Source organism: Danio rerio, chromosome 21 (assembly GCF_052040795.2).
Source record: "Danio rerio strain M-AB ecotype USA chromosome 21, GRCz13ab, whole genome shotgun sequence".
NCBI classification, from domain to species: domain Eukaryota; kingdom Metazoa; phylum Chordata; class Actinopteri; order Cypriniformes; family Danionidae; genus Danio; species Danio rerio.
Window position 1 is genome coordinate 1,292,501 of NC_141041.1, and position 24,512 is coordinate 1,317,012.

Here is a 24,512-nt window from a genome sequence, read left to right on the forward strand (position 1 = left end):
TTTTTGGGTAGATTAGTTCCAGTTTTGTCTTTGCTACTGACTAATCTAAAGTATATATGCACAAATATATTACTGTAAAGCATCATGGAGATCGTATTCGGCTAAAAGAGAGAAACTCATTTATGCTAAAACACTGTATATACAGCTGGTTCTCGAATCTGATTGGCTAATAGCTGTGTGATATTCCGCAATATCAGCACTCGTACGGCCTCTTCACCCTTGTGTATTACTCCGCCCACATAGAGTGACAGCAGATCAATAAACTCTACACATTTTGAAAAATATTGCAGCTGTTGGACAACATCATGTACTTTTGAAGCTTTTTAAGGCGAGAATGTAGTTATTTAGATTGCAACTATGCAGTTTATTTATAAGGATAGTGTCTATTTTAAATATTTATCATTTCAGAGATACAGCTCGTCGGCTGCCATCAGCCTGTCATACTGAGTAGAGCAATGACAGTTGACGTTCCACCACAAGATGGCGACAGAGACCGCATAATAAGACCTTAGGGGAGAAAAACTCAGCGTTTTCTTTTCATATTTCAAACTACAGCTGATCAAATCATTATAAAAGAGGTACGTGGCATTCTAAATCGATCTCTCTCTCTCTCTTTTGTTGTAATGCTGAATTTATACCATAGTAATCTGCTAGTGTTTGCTTTGCCTTGGCTTTTTCAGGGTTGATTATTGTGATCTCCCGATTGCATCAGAGAAAAACTGGGAGATCTCTGTAGACTGATGGCATTTCATGCAGTTCAGCCGTACAATGTTAAAGAGCCCCTATTATGGGTTTTTGAAAATTATCTTCATGTAGTGCGTACACAGCTATAAGTGAAGTGAAATATCCATCTAAGGCTTAAACCTGAAAGTGCGCTGTGCTTAAAACTATTGATTCATCTACAAAAGAGTCGACTCATCATGTTTCAAATGAATCGTCTTGGTAACGAGTCTTTAGTTGTGCCGGCATGACATGGATATTGAACAAACACTGTAGCAGACACCGGTTGAATCATGTCGCGAAGACGCTGTGCTCAGCTGGGTAATATTGGAAGTGTGAGGTAAAATAAGTGTCATTTTCACTACCCGAAAACTGTGAAGAGTCAGTGATTGAAGTTTATTTTTGCAAAAATACCTCAGCGATATAGCCCCAGCCTTGTGCTGTGTTCCCTTCATTTTTCTGACGAGTGCTTCTGGAATCTACACGCTTACAACGGGGGATTCGTCGGCTGTTTGTTAAAGGAAGGATCAGAAACGACTATTGATGTATAGGACTTTGTCAGGAACTTTACAGTCCACAGTTCATGGATCAGTTCCTTCCTCCTTCCTTCACACGTATAAGTACGTGCGGCTAAAATGACTGCCTGCTCATTTTCTCTAGCTTGCAAATAATGTATTTAATAGTATTTTGTTACTTGTAACCGCTTATACTGTATCTGGTTAACTCTTTATATTCTCATATTGCATCTAAAACCATTTCAAGAGTTCCCACATTAGATATGCTTGGCATTTAAAGCAGGTTTGGCATGCTGTCCCGGGAGAGAACCCTGAGCTTGGAGATATTTGAGCCCAGGGCTACCGCCTGGTCAATAAGCATGTCAGGAGATCCGAGATCAAGTAGGTCTCGATAGCTAGGATAGGAAAAGGAGGAGATGGGGTGAAAGGAGGAATTCTTCCAAAACGAAGATAGAGCAAAGTAAGGAGAAAATTATCCTTTTATAGTAAACTAGGATCATTCCGATTGGATTGTTACTGATTACGGATGAGTGGCCAGCAGTGCTCAATCATATCATGTGCTTCTCTCGAAATTAGTTTATGAAACTTCACGTTGAATGTGCGACGCATGCTGCTTTGTTTAGAGATTTAAATGCGCTTGTGGGCTCATGATCTACTGCCGTTTGTCATTGCTATGGCCACCGTCAGCTGTTCCTACACACCTGTGGCGGTCAAGTTTCAAAATAGTTTAGCTTTCGCCACTGTGTGGATTAATACTGTATTTGTGTCACTGTTTTTACTTATGGTTAAGAATAGAGCAACATGCTGGTGTTAAACTGCACTGCTTTAATGCACTCCTGCATTGGGCTCATACACTCGGACTACTTCAACACTGTTGGTAAGCCATGGTGGGCGTTTCTCCAACCCAAGCTCATTCGGGAAACGTAGCCCCGCGGACGTTTCTGGAGACCACGATTTACGTGGCCGGAGGTACGTAAAGGCCGCGTTTAGTTTTTTTTCGAGCAAACGCTGCGGGGCGGTGTGGAGGAGGAAGAGGAGGAGCCGGAGCTGGCCACGGTGGACGACGACCGGGATCGAGTCTGGGGAAGAGCAGGTTCCGGAAATCAGGTAAGACGAAAAACGGAATCCGAAAAATAAGGGCGAGAACGCGGCGGAATCCGAAAACGCGGTCGAAATCGAAGACGAGGGCTTTTCCTTTTTTTTTTTTTTTTTTCTGGATGGCTTTTGCGAACTGTCCCTCGGGTTTAGGGAAGGAGGAGGAAGAGGAGGGCGGCCGAGTCGGCCGATCCGGCGGCTTTTCGAGACGCGAAAAAGCGCGCACAGTGGCCTCTCGCAGATCCGCGAAAACAAAAAATGCTCGAATACGTACCTCCCGGGACGTAAATCGCGGTCCGCAGAAACGTCTGCGGGGCTACTTTTCCACAATGAGCCCGGGTTGCGTTTCTCTCTGTCTCACACTGAACTCTCTGTCTGTCACACAGTCGACCAATCACAACAGACTGGGTCACCGGACCAATCAGTGCAGATTAGCCTCATGTAAAGGAGGGGTTTGGAACAAATGAATCTCTAAATGAATCATAGGGGAGTCGCTGAGATAATCAAGTTAAAATAAATACAGATTTTAAAATAATGGAAGTGTTTTTTGAACATGCATGCAGATCAACCTGTTGTTGGAGACCCACAAAACCAAAATATGACATTTTTAATGCATAATAGGGGCTCTTTAAAATGTCAGCAAAATCAGCTGTTTTGTTATCACTTCAGACATTATGCTAGAGAATCATTCAAACACTAGCTCTAAAGTGATGTTGGTGAATGAGCGGCGGTTTTTTCCTGTTCTGATTAGCCGCAGATGTGAATAAACGGAGGAAGAAAGTAGTTCCTCATACAAAAGGGTTTTTAGACTCTCCGTGTTTGATTTTCTTTTTATACACACGATTAAGCTGTTGAACTGTTGTATGAACGCAATATCACACTCAATAGAGCAATATGGCTGTATATCAGCACTGGTGGGACACTAAGAGCCAACGCACACCGTCCACCAATGCCGATATACAGCCATATGTCACTGCTACTCGTGTGATATTGCATTTATTAAAGAACATTAGGTAAATAAAGCTGATGAAGAGTGTGTTTGGGCAGATTTGAGTGGTTTATATCAGTAGATTTATCAGTTTGAGGTTTAGAGACGCACCGGATTGATGTCTGCAAAGGTCTGGTGCTCCTCCTTATTGGGCTTCATCCCCCAAATATCATCAACAAACTTTTGATCAGCCTGATAGAAATGAGGAGACGACATGATGATGGGGGCACCTGAAAACACACACACACACACACACACACATTAGCGAAACACACACACTATAGACAAACACATGCACACACACACACTCGCACTGACCTTGTTTGCACACACTGGCGTTCAGCAGGCCGGAGCCCAGGCAGTGTCCGGGCGGCACACAGAAGCCTGCATTATCAGGATTAATATCAGGACTGGAGAACACATCAGCTGGAGGAACGAAACGGAAACCAGGAACACCCTGAACACTCACATCACACTCATACTGCACATACAGAGACCTGCGCACGCACGCACGCACGCACACACACACACACACACACACACACACACACACACACACACACACACACACACACACACACACACACACACACACACACACAGTGTGTCAGATTGTGACTGTATAAAGCAGGTTTAGTGTAATCTCTTTGACTTTGACCTGCTGCTTCTCAGATTCTTCAGCAGCTTTGTTTGTTCACTGGTGTAATTTCCTCTAATACAGACTTGAAACTGATTATGAAATCTTTCTTTATTTGTGATGTAACATGTTTGCTAATTTTCTTGACCCACATACTGTACAACATTTATTTGAGTTTTAAAAAAAAGGAAAAAATGCTTTAATCAAACAGAAATGCGATTTGATGCACTAAACATTCAGATAAAGCAGGTCATTACTAAATCAATAACAGTTCATTTAAAATAGTCACAATAATAGTCTTTATTTTGCATCTAAGAAAGCATTATTATTCACTTTTAGCAATTTAACAAAACAATTAATTGACTTAAAAAGATACAAATTCTCAGAATAGTAAATGTATATAATACGAATCAATGATTTATAAGTTAACAAGTTTAATAAACTAAACTGAATTAAACCCAAAAACTAAAAGTTAAAATAAATAAATATATAATAAAACGTAAACAATGCAAATATAATAAAATGCCAAAAACCTAAAAAATTACTTATTCTTTTATTTTGAAAAATGACTGTATCGTCTGGTTACATCTCCGTGACCTGGGCCCGGTTTTTCAAAAGTAATCCACTGGGATTTTGGATAAGGGATTGGATAAAATCTTGAAAATGGGTTTTTCAAAAGAAAAAACGGATTACATAATCGGATTAGATCACATAATCCAATCTTGGTTTTGATCCAGATCAAACCTTTAGTTTGGGTTTTTCAGACCTTTTTTGTAGGATCTGGATCACTTTGATGCAAAAAACCTGGATTAAACTGATCCCATCAGAAGGGTGGATTTAGCGTGGATTTCATGCCCAAAATGTAATGAAAACTTAAAAAAATTATTAAATAAAACTATATTTGGATCATGCAGTATCTTACGAGATATACTATTTATTCATAAGGTTTTATTATTATTTGTTCATCTGTCAGGCTATAGTGATTATTGGCTTTAACGTATTCAGCCTTTCAGTATAGGCCTACAGCTAAATAGAAAGAGTTTGGCCTCATAAAATAATCCACCAAACATGTCAAAATTTACATATATAATTTATATCTATATTCATCACATTGGAAATATTTTTGTGTTTAGAATATGTATTAGTGATGCATGCAATGATTACAGAATAACAAAAATAAAATGCAAAGAATGGCAATGCCTGATTTTTGAAATCACTTTCAACAATTGCAAAAAGAGACTGGGCAGAAGTTCAGCTTCATCTGGCAAAGGAACAACTGACTCTGACCAAACTGCAGCAAACCAAGACCACACTTGAGATCTGCCTCCTAAAGAATACACACAGACAAGCTGCTCCCTCCACATCAGATGAGGAAGTCTGACATTATTGTGGAGGTTTCAACATTGTCTTTTTTTTATTCAATACATCTATATTTGAAACTTATTATAAATATCCTCAATGTACAGTGTTGTAGATCTCAGATGAGCGGACTGCTGGAAGAGGATGGGGTGGGGTTTTTCTTGCTTTTATTATTTATTATTATAATTATTTTATTATTTATTAAATTTTCTTAGTTTTCATTTCAAATAAAAATAAAGTTATATTGACCCCACACTGGCTATTCTACTTGTTGCTCTTTACATAGGCCTGTCTATCCATCTACATTGTGACTGAGCGCTGGTAATCCAGATTTAGTGATCCTGAAAAGGTCCTATTTGGATCAGATTGATCCAATCCAATGTTGCTTTGAAAAACTGGCTCAAATAGTAAGCTGGATTACGTGATCACGGATCGCAAAAACAGGATTACTAAATCCGGATCAATTTTATCCGGATTAAACCTTTTTTTTAAACCTTTTGAAATTTAATCCACAGGCTAGCAAAATGAGTAAGAACTGTCAACGGATGGATTTGTCAACAAATCAGGTGAATCCAGCATGTCTGTGCAAGAAGAAGATCAACTGCTCTAAATTGCAAATGATGGCGGCTAATCACATATTGTGTCATTTCCATGTGCAAGTTCGTTATTTATAATGAAGGCGCAAGCAGCCTTATATATATTCCAGGAGTACGCAATTGAAAACATCTTAACTTTTCAGAATGCCATGAAAGTCTTGTACCAAGAACCGATCAATCAGCTTCATGTTTTGTATGGAATATAATTTTGTGAGACGAATTATCTCAGACGAACACAGAACACAAACACTGCAGTGCTTTGTAATTATCTCCATAAATGAAACTTGTATCAGAGTGCACCAAGGTTTTGTCAGCTTTGTCATCCTCTGAGAAAAAAGCAATCTACATACAAGTTAATGTTTAGATTTCAAAAAGTATCATATATTTCAAAATGTATCAAAAATTGCATAATATGCCTATATTTATGACATCCAAACAACATTTCCAGGTTTTGATGAATAGGCTACTAAGTTAATACTTTACATTAAACTACAGCAGCTTTCTGTTTAATTTTTAAGAACAGTGACATTTGTAATGAACTTTTAATAAGCACATTTTAATTTAAACATTGAAGTTTTTTTTTTACCTGCAAGCGCAGTTAATGAATAAACTATTAATAATGTTTAAGGACGCGGACTATAATACATATACTTAATAATAGGAATTAATATGCCTCATTTTTGAACTGTGCAGTGCTGTAGCTGCTTAATTAGGCCTACTACACTACTGTATTTTGGTCATTATGCTGATACTTGGTGAAAAAAGTTTAAGAAACACTGTCCTATTGTATCCTTTTCACTGTATATTATGTATATTGTATTCTACTGTTTATTCTCATTCTATTCCACTGTATATTGCATTTTATTGTATCCCATATCCTATATGTTATTGCATCCTATATTATATATCCTACAGAATGCTCAATATGATCAGGCCCGGCCCTAACCAATTTGGCGCCCTAGGCAAGATTTTAGGTGGCGCCTCGTCACATCGGAGTAAATTCCACTGCTAGTGTATAGTTATAATAAAATAATAAGCTTTTTGATCGACTACTACAAGCTGGGAAAACGTCAGATAAATATGCCAATGCAATTAACATTATTGCTGAATTGATCTAATATTTACACATTTGCTTGAGGAAGGAATGATTGGGGTAGTTACATTACTATTATTATTTTCCATAACATATATGCACTTCCATAACATTAACTGATGTCAAAACTAACAGATAGCACTATAGATATTTATTGATAAGCAATGTTATGCCATATCTCAACGTTGGGATGTAAAAAATATGGGACAACAAATAGCTTCAAATGATAGAATACATAGCAAACATTAAAAAATATTGACAATAAAATAAAAGGGTCAACCTATTAAAAACAATGGCTTTTACAGAAATTAAATAAAGCTTTAAAATCTGTTTTACTTTTAATTGTATTTGCATATTGATTAAAGTTACTGCAGTTATTTAGTGAAGAGCAGCAAATGAATCTCTGTGTTTTGTTTGATAACAGAGGTGTTCATGTAAGAATGCACAGATCTATATAAATCAATAAATGAAGCATTCGACTACTTTAGTAGCTGTTCGTGTTCTCATTTATTATAAAATTAGTTGTGTTTAACATAAAACACGCAGGACAGGGCAAAAAAAAAAAACACTTAAAAATAAGCACTTTTCCGACGGTCCCTTACTGAGAGCTCCACACCGCGAGAGCTCTCCCAGCTAAACAGAGCAGTGGTCATAATGTCGAGCGAAAAAAACTGAAAAAGACAGCTGTGAAACATAACCAGCTTTGTCTTTTTGTAGGAAACACACTTTAGATATTTTGATGATTTGATGATCAAGATAGATTTTAATTTATTATCTTCTTTGATGAATGAAAAGTTCAGAGGAAGCAGATTTATTTGAAGGACAAAAAAAGTAACATCTGAAACACGAAAAATGCCCGAACTGAATCATGAGTGTGTGTCCTGTGATAAACCAGCGCTGCTACTCTGAATGAAGGCTCACCTGCACAGGTCAGAGGAGAATATATAAAGTCTGTCTGCTTTGGTGATGATGGGATGGAACGAGGCTCCGTCGGTGCCGTTGATCATGTTGCACTCTTCTGAACTCCACCAGTTCAATGATCTGGATTTATACAGAAATATATACAGAGTCAAACTCAATGCCTTTTAAAGCTCCCATGAAGTGCTTTGAAATGTGCATTTTTTATTGCATGTTTGACATAATCTGACACATGAAGAGAGGGCGGGGCATGTAGCAGCTCCTCCCCTTAAAAAAAGAGCATCCAGTAGAGTTTAGTTTTTCTCACAGCTCTGCCAGTGAGGATGGATTTTATAAATAATCTAAAGCGCATCAAATAAACAGCCAATGAGAGGAAGGAGGCGGGGCATGTCAGAAACTAGAGAGCATTTGATTGGTCAGAAGATTTGATGAGAAACTGAAGTATGACGAGACATGAAAAAAATGGTTGTTCCATTTAAGAGGAAGTGACAAACTGCAAGCTTTCCATGTTTATATCAGGTTTATATCTTCTAAATGTGAATTTGGTCACTGTTTTGGAGCATACTAGTTATTTTACAGCTATAACCATCGCCACTAGATTTCAACCAGTAAAATTGGGTAAAGTCTAGATAGGATACAGCTGTAGATACGCTCATCAATATAGCATCATTCTTGTAATACTGCAGAACAATAATTAATATTTTTAAAGTACTGTGATAGTTGGGTTTAGGGTTGGTTTGGGCGAAGATGTTAATAAAATACTATAAATTGGAAATTTAATAAATATTATAAATAATTCTTGGCAAAGCAGTGGCGCAGTAGGTAGGGCTGTTGCCGCACAGCAAGAAGGTCGCTGGGTCGCTGGTTCCATCCTCGGCTCAGTTGGCGTTTCTATGTGGAGTTTGCATGTTCTCCCTGTGTTCGTGTGGGTTTTCTCCGGGTGTTTCCCCCACAGTCCAAACACATGCGGTACAGGTGAATTGGGTAGGCTAAAATGTCCGTAGTGTATGAGTGTGTGTGTGAATGAGTGTTTGTGGATGTTTCCCACAGATGGGTTGCAGCTGGAAGGACATCCGCTGCGTAAAGACATGCTGAATAAGTTGGTGGTTCATTCCGCTGTGGCGACCCCGGATTAATAAAGGGAAGAAAATGAATGAATGAATGAATAATTCTCGTTAACTTCTGGCCGCACCCTTATCCGATTTAGCCACATCCATAAAATTGGCTAAACATATACAGCAAATTTAATAAATATTGATTGCAACAGACTCATCCTAAACTAAAACAGTACTTAGTTACCAAATCAAAATGCTAATCCAGCAGGGGGCGCCAATAGAACAGCAGGAATAAAGCTGTGGTCACACTGCACTTTTCTCCCCATAGACTTCCATTCATATGCACGCGAATGTGCCAGACTGGAAACGCAAGCACCTGCGACATCGCGACAAGCACATTTGAAATCGCGTCACTTGACTGCGTGAGACCAATTAAGAATCAAAACATGACCTCTCTGGCAGGGGTGGATTGTACATCTGGCAATTCTGGCAAATGCCAGACAAGCCAGACCATTTTTTAAATGTGGGCCGGTCAGTTTCTTTTCTTTTTTGTATGTATTTTTTTACATGCAGGCTTTTATCGCTTGTAAGATATAAATATTATGATGGTAATGATAATGACGATAATAGTAATAATAATAATAAATGTTAAGCATTTGGACCAATCGACAAGGGTCAGCTGGTTTTGAAATGGGCCGACTCAATCCGACCGAGACTAAGCGAAAGTAATCAAAATCTGGCAAGAATGTCAAACAAACAGTAAGTCCAACACAAGCTAATTGTTAGAGATGGCCCATTCTAAAAAAGGCGGTGCTGAAAAGCTCAGAGAAAATCAGACGCTGCCAAATGCAAAAAATTAACTAAAATATTTCTGAAAAGGGGCAAAGCAGTGGCGCAGTGGGTTGTGATGTAGCCTCACAGCAATAATGGTCACTGGTTCGAGCCACGGCTGGGTCAGTTGGTGTTTCTTTGTGGAGTTTGCATGTTCTCCCGTGTTGGCGTGGGTTTCCTTTGGGTGCTCCGGGTTCCCCCACAAGTCTAAAGACATGCGGTACAGGTGAATTGGGTAGGCTGTGTGTGTATGTTTCCCAAAACATATGCAGGATAAGTTGGCGGTTCATTTCGCTGTGGCGACCCCAGATTAATAAACCCGAAAAGAAAATTAATGCATGTATAAATTTGTGATAAATGGGTTGTTGTTGTTCCAGTCACATACATTAAATGTTAAAATATCAATTACAAATGGTACTGCTTATATTATTTCACCATCTGTACACCAACATAAGTGGTAAATGTGCGCGTCCGTGGGTGGGGTTGTGCCGGTGTGGTAATGTGGGCTGGTGTGACTACAATGCCAGGGCTGATTTGTTGTCCCATTCCGCCCCTACTCTCTGGACAGAAATTTAAAATGTGGACCGATCGCTGGCTTTTTTAAATGTCTAATCACCTTGTTTAACCCCGCCCCTTTTCACAGTGCCGTACAACAGGATTTTGCAAGCTCAAACTCTAATGTGACTGCAGCATAATGGTGTTGCCTTGGTTATTGCAGTAAACAAAGCAGCATGATGTCAAATCTAGCAGGATTTTATCGATGTCATAAACTACACAGCATTCCAAAATTTCACAGATTACATTTAGGCAAACTTGAGCTATTAAACAATAAAATCTTTCTGAATGAAACGCCTACTTTACTTTACAATCAGCTCGCAGTAGAAAAAACACAGCTTCCGGTTCATGCAGACTTTACAATATTTTTTAAGAGCCCTTAATGTCTCTGCATTTATTTAGCAGCTTTTAATATGACTTTTAAGACCCCACAGAGACCCTCACACACATCAGTGTCCTGCAAACACAACATTCTGGAGATAAAACTGCACCTCTGTCCGTTCCACTCGTCTATACTGGCAAAGTCCTGATAATCCGGCTTCCCCGTCAGTAAAACATAGCTGTCGTACTCAGTGCCGTTTTTCTGAAATACAGTCAGAAACGAGAGGATTAAACACAACATAGAGATGCAGAAACACTTATAAAATACACATAAATCAAATAATACATACATAACAACGTAATACATATAATAATTAATTCATTCATATTACAAATTATAAAAAATAGCTTATAGTAATATTTGCATTATTATTATATTATTTTTAATAAATTATTAATAATTTATAATTCAATAATTTATATATTTGAATATTCAAAAGTTTAATATTTAAATATTTTTAATTATATTAATTACTATTAGTATATGTATTCACTTTATTATATATACACATGTAGTATAATATAAATAAATTAATTAATAAATAATAGTTTACAAGTATTTTGACTGTTGTAGATGTGAAATAACTCAAGTCATTCAGCGGAGTGATATGGAGTTGTAATGTGATCAAAACCTGCCGGAACTACTTTAGCTGTGCCTTTATCTGACAATAATGGCACACCTCAGAATGCTCATTAGCCAATCAGCACCCAGCATTCAGCAGCCTCGCAGAATCAAATACAATACAGTAGTGCAAATGAGCAATATTGATCTAATTAGCTTATAATATAATCACTTCGCCACAAATTGCTTGTGTGTGTGTGTGTGCGTGTGTGTGTGTGTTTGTGTGTCCCCTTCTGACCTTATAGAACAGTCCGAAGTGGTCGTCAGGCACCAGCATGTGCAGTTCTTTGAGCAGCGGGTCTTCATATCCCCACAGCAGATCTCCAACCCTGAACGTCTCGAACACACCAACCCCCTTCGCCTTCATCAAGTCAGAGATCAATCTGGCTAAAATACTGTCCTTATATTTCTCCATCACTGTCTGAAGACAAAAACACACAGACACAGACATAATTTCCTCTTTGTCATGATGACAGTAAATAATATTAGACTAGATATTCTTCAAGACACTTCCATACAGCTTAAAGTGACATTTAAAGGCTTCACTAGGGTAAAGTTAGGGTAATTAGGCAAGTTATTGTATAACAGTGGTTTGTTCTGGACACAATCCAACAATTTGATACAATTTAATAAAACTTTAAATCATTAAATTCAAGCATTTTACAGAGTAATTCACTAGTTTACTAAAATTTAAAGCCAAATTTAATGGCAAAAAACCTATATGCAAACATGACCAGTGCAAAAAGCATCAACAGGTAGAAATGTGCTTAATTAGCAAAATAAATAAATAAATACATAGCAAAACATTACAGGGGGAAAAAATTATATATATATATATATATATATATATATATATATATATATATATATATATACAACAGTTCTGTCTGGTTCTTGAATCTGATTGGCTGAAAGGCCTCTACACCTCTGTGTATTACTCCGCCCACATACAGCAAGCAACAAGCAGAGACGCTACAGTTTGACAAATATTACTGAGCAATTCCGTGAAAATGTCAACCTTGCCATGAAAAAAATTGGTTTTCACCAAAATGCGGAAACCGTTCCTGGGATTTTGGGTAAGCAAGTATTTTAGAGTACTTTAGAAAATACTCAAAAATTCATCTGTCAATGTTTTCAAACAATTATACTTGATTTAACAAAGTCACACAAGTGGCATTTTCACATCTGTCACATCCATAACGGAGAGATGTCACATCCATAACGACACTTTTTCTTCATAAATGTGAAAATATGAAATAAAATAAAACTAATAATTTTTGTTTTATAGAGAGACAACTCTCATCCTTTTGATTAGCATTGTTTCTTTTGAGTTGTGCAATTTAATTCACAGAATTTCTACAAAGTATGTTGTATACTGCAAAGCCGCAGTTTTTTGTTTTGTTTTGGTCACATCCATAACGCAAGTTTATTTTCTTCATATAAAGTACAAAACATGTTTACAGATTGATATTTTTCTTGACCTGTAATTCTGTGGTCAGTTGTCCTGGAAAATACAAACATGAATTTTAATATGTTTTAATGTGAACGCATACTTTTTATGTGAATTCATGTTTTGAGTTTTTACTGCAAATGTCACATCCGTAACGCTGGAATTGCTCTACTGTTAGACAGCAAAATGCACTTTTGAGGCTTTTTTTAGTGGAGAATGTAGTTGTTCAGATTGTAACTATGCAGTTTATTTGCAAGAATAGTGCCTATTTTAAAATATTTACAATTTCTGAGAGCTCGTTGGCGGCAGTCAGGGCCGGCGCGTCCATAGAGGCGACCTAGGCGGCCGCCTAGGGCGGCAGTATAGAGTGGGCGGCATCAACTCGGCGACAACTCCCTTACCACCCGCGTCCTCAGTTGTGTCCGCGACACCTCCCTCACCACCCGCGTCCTCAGATATATTCGCGCATAGACGACAGAATAGAGAGGGCGGCGTCAGCGACACATCCATCAGCACCCGCGCGTCCTCAGTTATATCCGCGCATAGGGCGACAGAATTAAGGGCCGCGACACCTGCGCGTCCTCAGTTATATCCGCGCATAGGGCGACAGAATTAAGGTCCGCGACACCCGCGCATCCTCAGTTATATCCGCGCATAGGGCGGCAGAATAGACATCTATCAGGGTGCTGAGGGAGGGACACCCCCCTCCCTCCCTCCCTCCCTCAGCACCCGCTTGTCCTCAGTTATATCCGTGCATATTGCGCTGGAATAGAGGTCCGCGACACCTCACTTCATTTTCATAACCGGTCACTTTCGTTTTCACGTTGGGGTTGAGGGCAAGTGGTGCTCGCTGGAGAGCCATTTGAGGAGAGGTGAGCTCCAGAGAGGGGGAGCTTAAGCTTGAGCTCCACCTTTTTTGCACTTCTTCTACGAGTGATGTCACTGGGGGTAGGGTTAGGGGTGGGGTTGGTGTACGCATTAAAACAGCTTACAGGAGGAGAAGCGACAGCTCATGCTCCCCCTCTCTGGAGCTCACCTCTCCTCAAATGGCTCTGCAGCGAGCACCCTTTCGTTGAGGGCGGCATGATCGTCCTCTGCCTAGAGCGGCAGTTCAGCTTGCTCCGGCCCTGGCGGCAGTTGACGTTGTCTATCCACAAGATGGCGCCAGAACCGCATAATAAGCCCTTGCTCAGTGTGTTCTCTTGAGCACGAATTAAAAAGCTGAAAAACGGAAGCCTCATGGGTTTTTAAGGTGGACCGGATTGAGTCAATAAGAAGCTGGATTCAGCCTTGTCCCTCCTTATCGCAAACACAACAGCAGTCTGGTGAGAAATCTCTGTAGACGGACGGCATTTCATGTCACGTTCAGCCTTATAATCTTAAAATGTGAGCAACATTTGCTGTTTTGTCATCACCTTAAGGTGCGCTGCTTCACATTATGCTATAGAGAACCATTCAAACACTAGCTCTAAAGTAGAGGTCTGCATGAATAAACTTCAGAATAAAGCGCGGGAGCGGTCGGTAAAGGGTTTAATTTGGGATGGGAGCGGGCTGTATCGCTCCCAAGGCCTGAGCGAGCGAGCATGTGCATGTAACGTTATGTGTGTGATTGAAACAGCGTGATGCTGTGTTTAGCTTGTTTGTTCGTTTCTGTGTGTGTGTGTGTGTGTGTGTGTGTGTGCGTGAATAAGAGAGAGAGCTTTGTCTGTGTGTGTGTGTGTGTGTGTGTGTGTGCTTGGTGCTTGTGTGTGTTTATACAGACAGCTTGTTATAGGCTGTCTGGACTCTGTATAGCTGGGTGGATTGCGATTTTGTTCTCCCCCTGCTCTTTAGCGGGATCGGGCGCTACGGGTAAAAAATGGGGCGGGTCGGGCAGCGGGACAACAAATGCTAAATATAAGCAGGAGCGGTCGGGATCGGGCTAAAACCTGGCGGGAGCGGGCGAGATTCAAAATTTAGTCCCGCGCAGATCTCTGTTGTAAAGTGGTGTTGGTGAATTAGTAACTGCTTCTGCTGTTCTGACGTCAGCTGCAGATTTGTATGAATGGCGGAAGAAAGTAGTTCCTAATACAAAAGGGTTTAAGGGACTCTCTTTGTTTGATTTTCTTTTTAATTTACAAGATTGTGCCATCGAACTGTTGTATAAACGCAATAGCACACTCGTAGCTGATGGGGTGCTAAGGCAATTGTTCTGCTGCCTCATGCCAATGCACGCCTCCCACCAGTGCTGATCTACAGCCATAGCAGATATTGCTCATATATATATATATATATATATATATATATATATATATATATATATATATATATATATATATATATATATATATATATATATATGTATATATATATATACATATGTATGTGTGTGTGTGTGTGTTTGTGTGTGTGGAGCCTGGTTTCTCCCAAGGTTTTTTTCCTTTACTTTGGTCAATTGGTGCAGTTTGTTCCTCCACTGGCTTGCTTGACCCCCCCCCAAAGCTGGTTCATTGCACTTATCCTCCCCAAATTGAGGACTTAAGCACTTTTTCCAGCACCTATTTTTATTTTCAAGACTGACACGAACCATATCGAACACCTGAAATGTATTCTCAGCAACCCATGACTTTTATTTTGGTTGCAATTAATCATGATTAATCTTTCAGCACTAAAATAAACAGTCCTTTATATTTTTTGTGTATTTTTGGAACCATAATAAGAAATGTTTAACGAGCTTAAGGGGCGTCACGGTGGCGCAGTGGGTAGCACAATCGCCTCACAGCAAGAAGGTGGCTGGTTCAAGTTTCCATTGGTGTTTCTGTGTGGAGTTTGCATGTTCTCCTTGTGTTGGTGTGGGTTTCCTCCAGGTGCTCTGGTTTCCCCCACGGTCCAAACACATGTGGTACAGGTGAATTGATGAGCTAACCTGTCCGTAGTGTATGAGTGTGAATGAGGTATGTGGGTTAGGATGTGTATGGGTGCTTCCAAGTGTGGGGTTGCAGTGGAAAGGCATCCGCTGCCTAAAACATATGCTGGATAAGTTGGCGGTTCATTCCGCTGTGGCGACCCCTGATGAATAAAGGGACTAAGCCAAAAATAAAATGAATGAATGAATGAATAATGAGTTTAAAGGGACAGTTCACTCAAGGAAGAACATTTGCACAATATTTAACACTAAAACGTTTCTAAACTTTTATAAATGAATGAATGAAGTTTTTTCTTGTGTAGAACACAAAACAAGATATTTAGAAGAATGTTAGGGGAGCAACTGATGTGAATGGTAGAGAACACAATAGAAGTCAATTGTGGTTATATTCCAGAATGTTCATCTTTTAAGTGTACTGTCTCTTTAAGAACTCCTTTCTCCACACAGAACAGGGTTGTATTGTGATTTGAGGCTGAAATGTGACAGTAAACACACGTCTCTGTGGTTTTGGCTGTATGAGGTGTGTTTCTCACCACAGCAGGGATGTTGACCGTCCGTACGAGGTCGTCTTGGGATCCGCGTGACATGTTGGGCTCGAACACGTATGTTTTGGGGTTGATTGCCGCGACTCTAGTTCCGTTGTCCATGAATTTCACTTCCTCCATCGGCCGATACTCCCTGAAAGAGGAAACTCCAACACTTAGAGCTGCCCTTATTAGTGGATTACATGAACATAACACTGTCATGCAGAGTTTAATCACATGCATGCCTTTTTACTGAGTAGTTGATTATTTTACTCAGATTTTGGGGCAAACTTTAATGGAGAGAAATTGAATAAATATAATTAAACATTAAATGTGATGCATGCATTTTTTTCTACTAAGTAATACACTGTTTTACTGAGATTTAAATCCATATTTAATGTGGTGAGATTTGATCAATTATCACATTTTAAGCTTAAATTTTTACTCTGTATTTCAATAGTTTGCTCAGACTTTCGGGTAAAACTGAATGGGGAAATATTTAACAAATATAATTAAACATTAAATCTCATGCATGCATTTTCACTGAGCTATACACCATTTCACTGAGATTTAAAGCCAGATTTAATGAGGTAAAATCTGATAAAACAGTACATTTCACGCATGTTTTTACTGAGTGATTCATTATGTTGCTCAGATTTTTAATGCAGTAAAATTGAATGAAACATTAAATCTAATAATGCATTTTTACTGCATCACAACACAATTTTGCTGATGTTTAAAGCCAGATTTAATGGGGAATATTTTGATAAATCATTATATATCATGCATGATTGTTTTAGTGAGTAATACCCTTTTTTATTTAGAATAATATGACTATTTTAGACTAAACATATTAAGTCTATTGCATGCATTTATTTCCCTGAGTAATTCATTATTTTCCAGAAATTCGGGGTCAGATTTATTAAAATTAAATTTGTCTCATGCATTTCTACTCTGTAATACAATGTTTTACTGAGATTTAAAGCCAAATTTAACCATGTAAGATTTGATCCATTATCACATTTTAAGCTTGAATTTTTACTCTGTATTTCAATATTTTGCTCAGATTTCCGGGCCAAATTCAATGGGGTAAAACTGAATAAATATAATTAAACATTAAATCTCATGCATGCATTTTCACTGAGCTATACACCATTTCACTGAGATTTAAAGTCAGATTTAATGAAGTAAAATCTGATAAAACAGTACATTTCATGCATGCTTTTTAACCAGTATTTCAATGTTTTGCTCAGATTTGAGGCAGAATTGAATACAGTAAAATTGAATATAATGTTCTCATGCATGCATTTTTACTGATAAACACAATTTGAAGCCAGATGTTATTAAAACATTACATTTTATGCATGATTTTTTTCTTGAGTTAAACACTTATTTAGAATAAGATGACTTGCTGTAAGATGATTTTAGACTTTAAATATTCATACACTTTTTACAGCGTAATTCAATATTTTTCAGAAATTCAGGTCAGATGAGTAAAATGTAACTTTTACTCATGCATTTCTCCTGAGTAATACACAGTTTTACTGAGATTTTAAAACTAAATGTAATGCGCTAATATTTGATAAATGATGACATTTTAAGCATGCAGTTTTACTGAGTAATTCAATATTTTTCTGAGATTTGGGGCCAAATTCATAGGGTTAACTTGCATAAAAATGATGAAAATATTACATTTAAAAGCATGCATTTTTTTAAAGAGTAATTCAATATTTTAGTGAGATTTTGGGGCCAAATTGAAAGGGGTAAAATTTTGATGAAATATTACATTTTATGCAAGCATGCAATTTTACTGAGTGAATCCAGAGTCACATTTAGGCTGCTTAAAAAAACAAAAGCGGAGCTATTCTTCAAGCACAGATAAAAATAGACGCTGAAGTGCATCTGATGCCGCCTGATAGACTGTTTTCAGGAACATTATTTGTCTTGTCATCAAAACTTGTGCAAGGTTAGCAGCAGTCATGTGAAGCGCCTCACATTCGACACACATCAGTCGTGACACATCAAGAGCAAAATCTGCATACATCATGACTGTTAATGCTTCTGAAAGTCTCTTCTGATCAACAGGGCTCCATTGAGCCAAAATATTACAGTTTCTCCAGGACTTTGCGATTGGATAATTTAGGGCAAAATGCTACGAAAAATTAAGAGGAACATGCAATTTTACTTTTTTTGTACTTATGTTGGGATAAACAGTGAAGTTTAGCAAGAAAATAAAACAATAAAAAAAATACAATAAAATAATAATAATAATTATTCATTAATTTTTTCTCGGCGTAGTCCCTTCTCTAATTCGGGGTCGCCACAGCGGAATGAACCGCCAACTTCTCCAGCATGTTTTCACGCAGCGGATGCCCTTTCAGCTGCAACCCATCTCTGGGAAACATTCACACACACACTCATACACTACGGACAATTTAGCCTACCCAATTCACCTGTACCGCATGTGTTTGGACTGTGGGGGAAACCGGAGCACCCAGAGGAAACCCACACTGTAAAAAATTTGACCTTAAATTCACAGTAAATTACTGGCTAATAATTGCATTACTTTCACAGTAAATTACTGTATGTAAATTCACAGTAAATTATTGTGAGGTAGTTCACAGTAATTTACTGTGGTTTTGTCACATTAAATTATTGTGAAATTACAACCATATATTGTAACTTTACAGTAGATGATAAAGTCCGTTACTGTGATTTCACAGTATTATCTTGTAGAATTAACTATATTTTACTGTGAATTTGCAAAACGATTACTGTGATTTAGCAGTAGGTTGCAGTTTAAATACCTGATTTAACTGTAAAGTTACAATTATATCCCGGATTACTGTAATTTAACAGTTTGATGCTGTAAAATTTCAAAGCAATTTTAGGTCACACAAAAATGAAAATTCTATCTTGATTTACTCACCCTCAGGTTGTTCCAGCTCTGTTAAAAATGTTTTTTTGTTAAACACAGGAATAACAATATCAAATAATCCTCTTTGTGTCCAAACAACCTGAGGATGCGTAAATGACGACAGAATCTTCATTTTTGGGTGATCTGAGAAGACTCTAAAATCAAAATAAAAACAAACACACATACATTTTACAGATTTATTTAACAGCTTAATGACATCTGTGTAAACATTTCAGAAAACTTTCAAAAGGTGAAGGTGAAGCCTCAAAAAATACTATAAGAACATATTCATAAAAAAATCTGACATCATATGTAGCATATATATAAAAAGCAGTGCTTCAGAGTGCGCTCTCTCTGTCTCTCATTATATATATATATATATATATATATATACACATGAGAGAGAGAGACAAAACTTCTTGCTAAATTAGGCAGTCGTCTATTCAAGGTCAATCATTTTCCTGATAATTTTACACACTTGCTGGTTGATGCGTCTTCTCTGCTTGTTTGACTTCGTCTGTCTCCCATCTCCAAACTGGTGCCCAAAAAGCACCTATAAGCAAAAGGGCAGACAAACAGTTAGCTTCATACAACACTACTGGGACACTACTGCTGCACTACAGAGGAAAATTACTGTTAGCTCAGTTTGAACATGCTGACAATACTGTAGCTCAGTCAAACTGCAATCATTTAAACAAAAACATCTGAAAAACATTTCCATCACAAACACACAATCAAGAACAGTCCAACAACAAATAATGGTTTTAATGACCTAGGCAGAGCATTTTAAAACAGTTGATTTGATTTACATCTTCTGTTTACAGACTATAATCTAATGCTGGGTTCACACTTATTGCAAAGTTAACACATGCATCACAGCACTTGCTCTTGAATACTAGCAGGATGTTTCTTGCATCAAGCTAATTTTTCATGATTTAAATATTAGGAAAATTTTGCAAAAAAAAACTTGATTGAAGTGATACAGCACTTGTGTTGTATTCATTTCAATCAAGTTTTTTGCAAATATTCCAAATATTTTTCAACGTTTTTTGAGTTTCACTTAATTTGTGCTGCCCAGTAAAAATTTCCCACTATTTATGCATTTGCAATGACTTGTATGTAATCCACTCACCTGAATAGGTAACTTCACATATAAGAGCCCCATCCTTTTAAAGACAGCTTCCCTTCTGGTCTCCAGCACAGACAAACAATTTGTGTCTGCAACACGGCCCTTTATAACAAGGGGACAAGGGGAGTCATGACTTGTGCTCCTATACATTCCTTGTTTAACCCCCCCAAAACAAGCCCTCAGTTACAATATTTATTGTAGACATTACCTTAAATTCCAGAGTGCAAAAGGCATCTTCAGCATACTTCAGTTTTAGACCAGATTCAAAGTCAGTTGTGAAATCCAGGTGAGGTCCCATGACCACTCGACCCACCAAAGAATAAGACTAAAAAGGGGAAAGAAGGATTAAATTAGAGGTGTTTGTGAATAATTAAATTTGTTTGTAGAAACAAAGTTGACATTCCATGCTCTGCCTATTAAAAACAAGCAAACAAACACACATGCCCAGTAAAATTGCTAATAAAAATAAAAACTATAGTTTAAAAAAAATCTTTGTCTAATATTTACTACTACTGGAGGTACTGGTGGAACTTCTGGAAGAAGAAAAAGAGTTTGTACAAGAAACTGCTCACAACAAATCTGTGAAAAACCTGACATTTAAAAATCTAATAAAAATGAGGAAGGCATCAACATTACCTTTAATAATCAAGCGAGGGTTGATTGGTAGCATCAGTGTTTCAACATCAGTGGCTGTAAAAAAATTTGAATATAATAAGAGTAGAATAAGACTCAACCTAACACACGCACACACACTCTATTATATATATATATATATATATATATATATATATATATATATATATATATATATATATATATTTATATAGGTTTAGATTGTGATAATGAATTTAGGTTATATTTGTGTGCTCAGAATTTACTCACCTCACACTTTAGCTATTCTCAGGTACACCTGAACACCAAAAAATAAAATCTACAGTTAGTGACAATATACAATTAGTTCTCATTAGTAAATGTTAGCACTGCATTAACACCAGTGAGAAATATACAATATGTACTGTGTTAGTGTTAGTTTAAAAGAATACAACTGAATTGTATTATAAGCCTCTTTTAATAAAACAGTTAAGACTTGTTTCATAATGAGTTTAGTTTATTTAACTAACTTAACGTTAACGTTACAGTGAACAAAATTAACATACATGATGGTCACTAACCGTAACGTTAACTTAAGTGAAGGTCAGAGCTTACCTTAATGTTATAGTCATTTCACCTTTACTTCAGTCTTGTACTGAAACAGAAAATGCAGTTAACAAGAAGTTAATTAAAGAAAATTCCCTTTCTTTTTTCAGGAACTAACGTTAACGTTATGCTAATACCTCAGAAAACACTACAATCACCATCTGGCGTCGTTAATTTCTTGCTTTAAAAAAAGGCGCGCTTAAACCCTGTCCGTGCGAGTACAACTAAAGTACTCGGTAAATTCCTGTTAAATGACATGCACTATACAGAAATACACATACAACAATCATTTAACGGACAAAAGTCATATTTTAACACTTACCGAGGATGAATCCGTTGGGTGAAGAGACGACGGCGTTGTCTGTGGTGATGGCGCTTGTTTGCGGTCGAGTCGAGTCAGTTCTGTTCAATGAATCGGCTCCTTTAAGTGAACAGTAAAGAGTCGAATTCGGCTCCTTTAAGTGAACAGTAAAGAGTCGAATTCGCCTGAAAACGATTCCGTTTTGTATAATATTGTAAGACGCAAACATATAATTCATTAATATTTCATCATATTGCTTGGTTCGTGTACTGCTTGTACACGAATTGCTTGTTGATCACTTCGAGCCCATGAACACGTCTGATAAAATATCTGAATCTGATTCAATGTCACACGAGTCCTGAACCGAAGCAGTGCAAGAGTAATATATTGATTGAAATATAAAGTTAATTATTTTCTTAGCCATTCAAAATATTACATATCTCTGATTTTAACAATAAGAATAAAGTTCGTTTGGAGTGTATTAATTGAGAATTATTATTTTTTCCTCCCAGGATTCATTTCGCACCAAGCTGCATCAAGCTGTAATGGTGGATGAGAAGGCACATAATATTATAAATATTGCTTGTAATATGTAATGAAATAAAGTTTTAACACTTTTTCATGCGAGAATGTAGTTCTTCAAAACTCAAATCTGTGGACTATTAGTAAAGATTGTGTGTAATTTTAAGTGTGTTTTGCCGGTAGCGGAGATCTATGACCTCCAGGCGGTAACGGCGCTCATTACTCATGTATCCGCCGAGAGGCGCCTGTCTTCAGGCTAGACATTGGGACAATTGCCCCGTCTTCGATGGCTCTATATGCGTCCGAAAATGAAGTTTTAACTGTTTTTCATGCTAGAATGTAGTTGTTTAAAACTCTAATCTGTGGTTTATTTATATAGATAAAAAAATAATAATTTATATATATATATTTAATTCTGAGATTAGTGACCTCCAGGCGATGACAGGTGCCCAATACTCATGAAACCGTCTAAAGCAGACATTTACCCTGACATTGAAATAATTGTTGGCTGTTTAACAGTCTTTGGTTTCATTAATTAATTACTTTTTATTCCAGTTTATTATGTTTTGGCTAAGCACACAGTTATGTTCATTAAATATTATTTCCTATTCTATGTTAACTGTATAAAATTAAATAAAGGTGCAGTACAATCAAAAAGATGTTGGTAACCAAATCGTTTTGGGGGCTATAACATTCTGTTATTATCTGTTAAAAGTTCATTTGTATTAATTTCTACGTTGAGTTTAAAAAAGGTTTGAATTTCTATAATTAACGTGCAAAAGATATAGCCCTTTTCACAGTAATTTGCTGTAATCATGCTACCTGCCGTAATTTCACAATAAAATTATGAATACAACATATTACTGTGAATTTTTCAGTTAAATACTGTGAAGGGATACTAATGTAATTTACTGTGAAAAATTACAGTAACTTGTTGTGAAAACCTGGAAATTTTTTACAGTGCACGCAAACGCAGGGAGAACATGCAAACTCCACACAGAAACCCCAACTGACCCAGTCGGGATTCGAACCAGCGACCTTCTTGCTGTGAGGCGACAGCACTACCTACTGCACCACTGCATAACCCAATAATAATAATAATAATAATAATAATAATAATAATAATACAAAAAAATAAGAGGCTGCATGAAAACAAACATTGTTATAATCCATTAACCTAGTGAATTAATTATATATTTTATTTCACATAAAAGTTGGTGCATTGCAAAGAAACGCTTTTCCTACTCAAGAGTTTTTGTCTTGTTTTTAGTCCAAATATCTAAAACTTCTTAAATCAAGTTTTCTAGTGTTGTTTCCAGAAATAAGTAGAAATTAAGTGCAAAATAAAAAAAGCTAAATAATCTGCCAACGGGGTAATAGTTTTTTTTGCTTTATATAGATCATTTATTCATTCATTCATTTTCTTTTCGGTTTAGTCCCTTTATTAATCCGGGGTCGCCACAGCGGAATGAACCACCAACTTATCCAGCACGTTTTAAGCAGCGGATGCACTTCCAGCTGCAACCCATCTTTGGGAAACATCCATACACACTCATTCACTACAGACAATTTAGCCTACACAATTCACCTGTACCGCATGTGTTTGGACTGTTGGGGAAACTGGAGCACCCGGAGGAAACCCACATGAATGCAGGGAGAACATGCAAACTCTACACAGAAACACCAACTGACCCAGCCGAGGCTCAAACCAGCGACCTTCTTGCTGTGAGGCGACAGCACTACCTCCGGTGCCACTGCGTCCTCCATAATAATTGATCGTATTGTTAATGTACAGCAAAACCAATGAATCCATGGTGTGTTATAAAGTACACTGTTATTCTATTTGAAGAAGTACCGACTCCCCGCAAGTTTGCTCTTCCAAGTCCAACTTGCAAGTCTAACCTTCCAAAGACACACGTCTGAACTTTGCATACTTGGTAGGGCTGCACGATATTTAAAAAATAAGACATTGCAATATTACTTTTTCAGTGATATTTACTGCGATATTAACACATTTCACCAACTGGAATAGCCCTATTAATTTATTTTTTGGATTGATTGGGGTGATTTTGTTTCCAAGAGATGGGTTGCAGCTGGAAGGGCATCTGCTGTGTAAAAAATATGCTAGATAAGTTGGCGGTTCATTCCACTGTGGCGAACCCAGATTAATAACGGGACTAAGCCGAAAAGAAAATGAATGAA

General features: G+C 37.5%; 2 protein-coding genes across 4 annotated transcripts in view; both read right to left on the reverse strand.

Moving 5' to 3' along the window:
- scarb2c (scavenger receptor class B, member 2c) overlaps nt 1-24,512 on the reverse strand; it is a 42,064-nt gene that overhangs the window by 15,286 nt on the left and 2,266 nt on the right. The window contains exons 3-9 of one of the 3 annotated variants that reach the window (XR_015519494.1): nt 16,254-16,398; nt 11,604-11,786; nt 10,854-10,945; nt 7,925-8,044; nt 3,637-3,815; nt 3,311-3,548; nt 2,994-3,241 (exon numbers count right to left, since the gene is read on the reverse strand). Coding sequence is in view for 1 of the 3 variants with exons in the window: in NM_001365142.1 (NP_001352071.1) it covers nt 3,430-3,548; nt 3,637-3,815; nt 7,925-8,044; nt 10,854-10,945; nt 11,604-11,786; nt 16,254-16,398 (838 nt within the window). In the remaining 2 variants the exon portion in view is untranslated. 3 annotated transcript variants of the gene reach the window in all.
- On the reverse strand, nt 19,345-21,885 carry LOC147838676 (uncharacterized). The gene is made up of 7 exons (XM_087300564.1): nt 21,810-21,885; nt 21,497-21,536; nt 21,173-21,200; nt 20,927-20,980; nt 20,499-20,615; nt 20,294-20,392; nt 19,345-19,714 (listed from the first exon to the last, which is right to left on the reverse strand). The coding sequence occupies exons 5-7, from the start codon at nt 20,586-20,588 to the stop codon at nt 19,601-19,603; spliced, it is 303 nt and encodes a 100-aa protein (XP_087156690.1). The 5' UTR covers nt 20,589-20,615; nt 20,927-20,980; nt 21,173-21,200; nt 21,497-21,536; nt 21,810-21,885; the 3' UTR covers nt 19,345-19,600.